An 8,242-nucleotide genomic window follows, 5' to 3' on the forward strand; every position below is an offset into this window, starting at 1 on the left:
CGAGCTTCCTCCAATTATTGTGCTAAATTACCAAGCCAAAGGCGTTCAAAGAGAGAAAGGAAGAAAGAGAGAGAGGGACTGAGAGAGAGAGAGAGAGAGGGAGAGGGAGAGAGAACAGGGCAATTTTAAATCACAACACAGAGCCAACTCACCATGGCGGAATAGGTGTGGACTAACATCTGGAGGGGAAAAAAAGTCTGGAAACAGCTAAAAATAAAATAGCGATAGAATAACAGTATCAACGGGAGGGGACGTATCAAGGAGATATGCAAGGGAACGCGGAGCACCCAGGAGAGTCGCTGGAGGTATTTCCGAGTCTATCCATCAAAACAAAAATTCGAAGAAGGAAAAAAAGCCAGTGCCCCAAAAGCTGTGTGTGTGTATGTGTGTGTGTGTGTATGTGCGTGCGTGTGTGTGTGTGTGTATGTATTTAAAAGGCTCCGCTCTCTTGTCCCCCCTCCCGGCCCTTTGAGCTTCCAAATGCAATCCTCTTCAACCCAAGGCGAGGTTCAGACTGCTCCGGCGCCCCTTTCTCCTTTCCCTTCCCTACAACGCCTCATAATAATTGATATTCATGACTATTAATATTACACGACTACTTTAAAGGGAGAATGCAGGACCAAATGGAGCGTGAAGGCTTTGCAGGCAGCTCGAGAGCTCCCCTAGTATTGTAAATGACGTTCATTCAGTGGAGAATTACTAGATGTAATCAGACGAGGGGGCTGGCGGAGGCAGAGTTGGGGGAGAGGGAAGGGACAAAAAAAAAAAAAGTTGAGCGAGGAAGAGGCAGAACTTCAATTAAGTCGAGCAGAGGAAGACGTGTAAACGAGGCACTGCTGATTTGGAGCTAGGAAGTGATCTGGAGCCGCGCCAGGGGCTAAAGAGGGGAGGGGGAAATCATATTTCCTTCTTTTACATTTAATTATACATTCCAAATACGAAAGAAAATCGATTGCCCTTGGTGCTTTTGTTCTAATTTTTAAAGCAAATAATAAAAGGGCTTCTCTAATCCTGCCGTGTTTTTTTTTAAGTCAGCCAGCGAGATTTGTTTGTTTACAGAAGTAATTAAAGCACTTAAAATACTACCAGTTATTACAGACTGCCCTCGTTTTGAAAAGCTATACAGAGAGGGTGCAGAGCACTTGGCTTCTATTTAGCCTGTCATTATTTGTGTGTGTGACACACACACACAGGCGCACACACATCTCAAATGTATAGACAGCTTTCCTCTGGCTGTGCCAAAAAAGCGTTCTATTTCCACCTAGATGTAAAATCTACGCAATGAATTTGCAAGGATACTAGATTTATAGTTCTTAGGCGAAGCCAGAGGCGATTAAGAACCTTTTTGATGTTCCCAGAACCCGTTCGACTGGCCTGACTGCCATTTCAGTTAAAGTTCAACTTAACGTTCCTGCTTAAATCCACTCTCACTTGGCCGCGCTGCGCTGCGCTCCCTGCCTTCTCCGCAGCGGCGTCTCTTTGAGGGGGAAAAGGTCGCTTTTTAAATATATATATATATATGTTTACAGTTATCAAAAGCGATCCGATCTAATGGGTGAACGTGTGTTCCTTCACCTTTTAGGCTTTTTATTTTTATTTTAAGAGAGAAAAGGATATATATATATGTATGTATAAATCCACGCAGATCTATATAGCTGCCTTGGGAGCGGGTCTATCGCATATTTCCCGCAGGATTCGGAGACAAATCCTGGGATTTCGATTCCTAGCCACGAATTTCCCAAGGCGTGAATTTCTGTCCGGAGTCCAGCGGTCAAAGCGCAGTAAGAAACCGAGGACCCCCTTTGCGAGCCACAACTTAGACTCAGCGTTACCATTTCACAGAGGGGACCCTGCCGCCCTTTCACTCAGAGGGGCCAGATTCCGAGGCGGGTCTCGGTCCCCCTAGGGCGCCCTGAGCTCGCCCTGAAGGGAACCACTGGAAACGCGTTTGGGGAGAAGGGGAGAGTAGGGCGCGCAAGAGAGGACCGAGCTCTGTGAGCTGGAAGGGAGAAATGGGACCCGAGGAGGAGGGCGCTGCAAATCCCCACACCGGGATGGATTTTGCCGGCGCTCAGTAGATAATCACCCCGACAGGAGCTTTACACAGCCCCGAAGACGTTGCTCGTCGTCGGACGCAGGCTACCCACCGGGATCCCCCCGGCGCCCTATCTGGCAGGAGCCCCCCGCCTCGCCTGCCCTGGCGTCTCCCCTCCACCTTTCTCCTCCGCAGATGGCTGCACTTTTAAATATTAACTCATCGCCGGCAAAACGCGGCTCTTAATCGAGTTGGAAACTCCGCAGACCGGCCGGCGGCTCTGCTCGCCCGCCCTCCTGGCCCACACTCCAGTAACCCTGCCCGGGTCGGGAAAGGGGGGAGACGCTGCTCCACAACCCCCGCTTGCAGCCCATACTTCCACGGCGGAAAGGGAAAGATTCCTTCCACTGGCAGGGGGGAAAAAAGAGACCAGCGCGCCCCTAAATTCTCCCTTAGCCTGCTCCGGAACTCAGCTAGGAGGGAGCCCGGATATTTCGGAAAGAGGGCAGTCCACCTCCCATGGAAAGCAATAACTAGAAAAGAGAGCCAAGCATCGATTTTAAGAGAAGCTGAGGGGATCCCCGATGTTTCTAGACGCAAGAGGGAGGGAGAGACAGAGAGAGACAGAGAGAGAGAGAAAGAGAGAGAAAGAAAGAAAGAAAGAAAGAAAGAAAGAAAGAAAGAAAGAAATATTTTTTTCCTCGTGTACCGTTCTCACGAGAGAAAAAAACCCCAAAGCAGAGCGAACACCTTCCACCAGCACCACCGCTGCTCTTCTCCAGAGTCTTTCTGCATCTGGGCTTGTGCAGAGTCCTACAGAAGGGGCCAGTTTAGCTGGTCTCCCCACTGAGGGACTGAAAAGATGGGATGAAAACTAAAGAAGAAAATGAAAGCCTATCCTATTATATATGTAATGAACGGCATTAGGCTGCATCTAATCGAATTACACCGACTTCCAGATCTAAACAAACTGCAGCGTTTAAGTTGCTTTCTGTCATCCCCCAGATCATTCCGTGCTTTGATGTCTAAATTTCGTCTGCTTCTTCTTCGGCTTCTTCTTTTTCGGCTTCTTCTTTTGAAAAAAAAGCAGCTCCCTTTGACAACAAACACGGCGTAAAACAAGCCTCTCCAAGTCCTTTCGCCCCTGAACGCGGCTCATGTGTCTGCGTCTGGGCGCCCGCCTGCATCAGAATCTCTCTCAGAAATAAATCCAAAGGTATAAGCGGGCACTTCCCCGCTTCTCTAAATCTAAGGTTCCTTCTTTTCACCCAAAACATGCTTCTTATCTCTATACTTACCTCGTAGATATCTTCATACTTGACATTTTCGACCAGTTTCCAGAGCATGATGGCGGGCTGTTCTCTAGGAGGTGAGTGCATTCATGTGAAGAGCAGATGTCTCGATTCTCAGTACTTCTCTGTCTGTAATGATCCATCTATAATTGGAAATGGGGGACAGACACCAAACCCGACGTTCCTCTCCCATCGCAACTTATATCTGTTGTCTGAAACAATAGGCTGGAGAAGTAAACCTCAGCCGGATAGGAAAATCATTCCCCATCTACACAGTTTATATAGAACACATAGACATATTGAACACACATATATTATGCATATAATTACACACCCCTGGTGCACACACAGCTCTATATTGGCACACACAGTCGCACGCACCCAGGATAAATATAAATATATAAATATACAGCCACACATCCGTATATGCATATAAGAAAGTGAGTGAATGTTAATGTGGACTTTTTGATCATGACGAGCATGCATTGCAAAATAGATAGCTATAGGTATTGATTTGTTTACATGTCTGCTATTATTAAAATAGACACACTAGTAGAAATATATGCTGCTATATGCAGATATACACAGATTTGTGCCTGAATAGGTTCAATAAAAGTGGGGGAAATACACCAACCAACCTACCCTTTAGGAGTATTAATTATTTGTAATGAGAGATGAGGGAAGATGCTTTCCCACCCCGAAGAGGGACGTGTAGAGATTTACAGATCCTCTACCGATTCATTGATAAACGCAGAGATAGGGCGACCAGGACGTTAGAGAATATTAAACCTGATCATGTCCATTTGGAACATACGAGTTTAATTTCGGCAGTTTTAGACGAGGCCCCCTCCCCCACGGATCTAAAACCGAAGCAATCCAAAGATTTAGGAACATCTCGATTTGGATGTATTTAACAGACAACAAACACTTTAAAATACCCTGGTTGTGAATAGTTTTGGTTCTTTTTTTCCCCTTTTTTTGCGCCGGTCTGTCCGTTTGAGCTACGACTTCGCTCTTCCCTGCTCAATATTATTTTGCAATCAGGATTTCAAAGCAAGTTTGATCAAACAGGCAAGACCGATTTTTCTCCCCCTTGGAAAGATATTATAAAAGCTTCTAATCTCGAGGCCTTAGAATTTCAGGCCCTCTTTAAAAGCGCACCCCCCCGCCCCTCCAACGCATGTTTGCCTACATCTCCATGTGACCTTGTAGGAGAATATGTATATATATATCCCTAGAGTTTCTTTGCAATATCGAGAAATAAATCGATCGTTTGGACCTGAGGCAGGGCGGGAGGTGAGAACTGCCCCTGGGCTTCCTTGGCCACCAAATAAAGGGGAACAGCCAACTTTTCCTCTTCCTCATTCCTCGCTAACCCCCGTTTCCAGCAGGAGCTGGAGAGACGGGGGTCTCCCTCCAGGGAAGGCGCAGGAAGCAGGCTGGTCTTAGGAGAGGAGACAGGCAAGTTGGCGTTTGCTTGGAAGTTAGAATGGCTGGTAAGAGGACTTCGCAGCAAAGGTTGCCTTATATGCGTTGCTGCGCGGTGATGGTGGCGGGGTGTGTGTGGAGGAGGACAAGGGGGAGAGGCATACGAGGAGGAGGAGAAGGAGGAGGAGAAGGAGGAGGAAGAAAGGGCAACCGCATCTTAGAGCATTAGGAAGGAGCCTTCCTACACAGGCAGAGCAGCGAAGGCAGAATGAGCCCAGGGAAGGGAAATCAAAACAGAACGGGATGCATTCTTGGGAGCGGTGCATATTCATTGGTGTGGGTGCGCGCGCACTCCACCCACCCACCTACCCTTTCCTCCTTAATCTGACGGGGGGGGGGCACTTTTCACACAAATGGAGCCTCAGCTCAATCCGACGGAGGTCCCTTTCGCTGTGTGCCCAGTGGAGTCTCCTCCTCCCGAGTCAAGTGGGCCGAAGATTGCCGGCCCTTCTGACTGGGAAGCGAGTTCCGCGGCGGGCTTGGGGTGGATCTGACGCCCACGTTTCTGGGGCTCGGAGCTTGGCCGCTGGCTTCCACTCCTCGCCCTCTCTCGGCTGCGCTCTTGCGCGCTGCCACTTTGGGCTCTGATGTGATGGAAATGCCACGCGTGGGAAGAGGGGCCGGTGGTCGATTCACCAGCAACCCCTTGTTGGCCGTAGAGTTGGCTTCACCATATATAAGGAAGCCTATCCGCACAAACTCACTCACTTCTATGCCTACAGCTTAAGGGCTTTCCACGTTCTCTTGAGCGGCAGGAAAGAACCACCCCCCTTCGCGACTAAAGAGCCTGAGCTTCTGGCGCGCTTAGCGATGTCAAAATAAAGCCTCACCACAAGCGTCACGCATCAAACCCAAGGAACAGTCTTCCTCTTCATCCACAACTCACCAAGTGAACTTGGCGAAGTTCTTGTGGCGCTGAATTGAATAAGCTAAAAGCTGTAAAGTCTTATTATTATTTTAGCTAAAGACGTGCAAGAAGAGCAATTGCTGGTAAAACATCACCGTCATCTTTTCTCTTTACAGCTATAGAGACTTTGGAAATTGAGGCTTTAATGACATGAGCCAACAGTGTGACGCGGCAGCTAAAAAAGCCAATGCAATTCTGGGCTGCATCAATAGGAGTATAGCATCTAGATCGAGGGAAGTAATAGTGCCACTGTATTCTGCTCTGGTCAGACCTCACCTGGAGTACTGTGTCCACTTCTGGGCACCACAGTTCAAGAAGGACACTGACAAACTGGAACGTGTCCAGAGGAGGGCAACCAAAATGGTCAAAGGCCTGGAAACGATGCCTTATGAGGAACGGCTAAGGGAGCTGGGCATGTTTAGCCTGGAGAAGAGGAGGTTAAGGGGTGATATGATAGCCATGTTCAAATATATAAAAGGATGTCACATAGAGGAGGGAGAAAGGTTGTTTTCTGCCGCTCCAGGGAAGCGGACACGGAGCAATGGATCCAAACTACAAGAAAGAAGATTCCACCCAAACATTAGGAAGAACTTCCTGACAGTAAGAGCTGTTCGACAGTGGAATTTGCTGCCAAGGAGTGTGGTGGAGTCTCCTTCTTTGGAGGTCTTTAAGCAGAGGCTTGACAACCATATGTCAGGAGTGCTCTGATGGTGTTTCCTGCTTGGCAGGGGGTTGGACTCGATGGCCCTTGTGGTCTCTTCCAACTCTATGATTCTATGATTAATTGGCGAGTGGAGGGATCTGAACATTTTGCACGAGGAGGCAGCCCTCGCCACGCAAATGAGCAGGTTTCCTTTTGAAAGAACCGCGCTTTTATAGGCAAGACTGATTCTCAAACTGCGCAAATTTGATATCACGGAAAAATATTTGAACAAGTTATTTAAGGCCTAAGAGTTCCCGCCTCAAGCCCATGCCTTGGCAAGCGAGTCCAGGCAAATTGCAGACTTCTGTTTAAGGAATGGTGTTTAGGGCTGGCGCATAAGACAGCTTTGTTTTAGGATCGCGTGCACGTATTTTAACTGACTTGCCCGTGCAGGAACATTCAGCATTTTGGAAGAACTGCAGTCGAGGGGAGCTGCCTTCCGACAGCTTATAGAGACCCTAAAACCCTTATTAATGGAAGGCTTGCAAGAGAAAGGCTGAAAACGATCGTTCAGCAGAGTAACAGCGCCCTCTGTAGGACACTGATATTTTGCGGTCGCCGCAGCGAAACCGCTCTTCCCTTTAGTGATGATACAAGTATAATTAAAATTAGTCTTTCAATTTATTAAAAAAGAATGAGGACCTTTGTGATGAATAGGCAGTAAGCTATAAAGAGTTGTCCCACGTATCGCTTCAAAGAAATTCCAAAGTGAAAATAAAGTGAACAACTATGGAGTCGTACATATTTCTTTTGCAAATATTATACAGATATTTAGGCTTGTTTTCATTTATATGTTGATTAAGTGTTTCTAGCCTGATGTATAAAAGAAGGCTTTACTCAAAGCTGATGGTAGGTCCACACACAGCCGTAATACTTATGGGGCCAGCGCAACTACAGGCATCGTCCTCACCGTCGTCTGCTCCATCAGCTTTAAAAAAATAAAACTTAAAAAAATAATAAATAAATAATAAAACACTTTGTTCTTGCAACGTCTCGTTGACATGTTGCATACCCATTCACTTGTGTGGAGTCACTCAGTCTCGGTCTCTCTCACACACGCTTTGTGTGTGCGTGCACTCGCGCGCTGCTAAAGCCAAAGTGTATCTGTATAACGAGGGATGGCAGGTGTTGGAATTAGGCTGTCTTCTTGGCTTTTTTCAACGATTTATTCCGGCGCCCTCTGCTGGTAGTCACATAAAACGTTAGCACCATAATTTTAAAACTTAGTGCAGGCATCCCCAACCTTCAGACCTCCATATGTTTTGTACTACAATTCCCATCATCCCTGACCACGGGTTCTGTTAGCTAGGGATCATGGGAGTTGTAGGCCAAAACATCTGGAGGCCGCAGGCTGGGGATGCCTGACTTAGTGCCTCCCCACTGTAATTTTGTGTATGCCTTGAATTTCTCTCTTTTGTTTTTTATTACTTTCAGAATCAACACCTGACAAATCCTTTACAACTGAATCCTATTTAGCAACATTTTTCAGATTTTTTAGTGATTCTTAGAAATACATAATCATCATCTCACAGATTGTATATATTTTGCAACCACAACCTAACCCTTAGAGCAGTGGTTTTCAACCAGTGTGCCTTGAGACCCTGGGATGCCTTGAATGATGGTCAGGGCAACACCGGCATTGTCTGTCTTTCCTTCCCTCCTCTGATGCCTTCTCCTGTCTCTGCCTCCCAAAGGCTTGCACAGCTGTTTATTGTGAATGTTGCCTCTGGGAGGCACCTCTCTTTTGGGAGTGAGGGGCAGCTCAGAGACCAGGGACGGCAGCAGCAGCAGTTGCCCAAAGGACTCCTAAGGAGAGG

At 47.3% G+C, this 8,242-nt stretch overlaps 1 protein-coding gene across 11 annotated transcripts in view; it reads right to left on the reverse strand.

The window, feature by feature from the left end:
- The window catches only part of TFAP2B (transcription factor AP-2 beta), a 67,462-nt gene extending 62,472 nt beyond the window's left edge, over nt 1-4,990 (reverse strand). For 2 of the 11 annotated variants that reach the window (XR_014509980.1, XM_083435383.1), the window contains exon 1: nt 3,334-4,556. Coding sequence is in view for 10 of the 11 variants with exons in the window: in XM_083435383.1 (XP_083291509.1) it covers nt 3,334-3,414 (81 nt within the window). In the remaining variant the exon portion in view is untranslated. Of the gene's footprint in view, nt 1-152; nt 3,116-3,333; nt 4,568-4,606 lie in introns of those variants that run through there. The other 9 variants (XM_083435388.1, XM_083435387.1, XM_083435386.1 and 6 more) reach the window with 9 other exon arrangements.
- Nucleotides 4,991-8,242: the final 3,252 nt, after the last annotated feature.

This window comes from Podarcis tiliguerta, assembly GCF_965153285.1.
Source record: "Podarcis tiliguerta genome assembly, chromosome: 3".
NCBI lineage: Eukaryota > Metazoa > Chordata > Lepidosauria > Squamata > Lacertidae > Podarcis > Podarcis tiliguerta.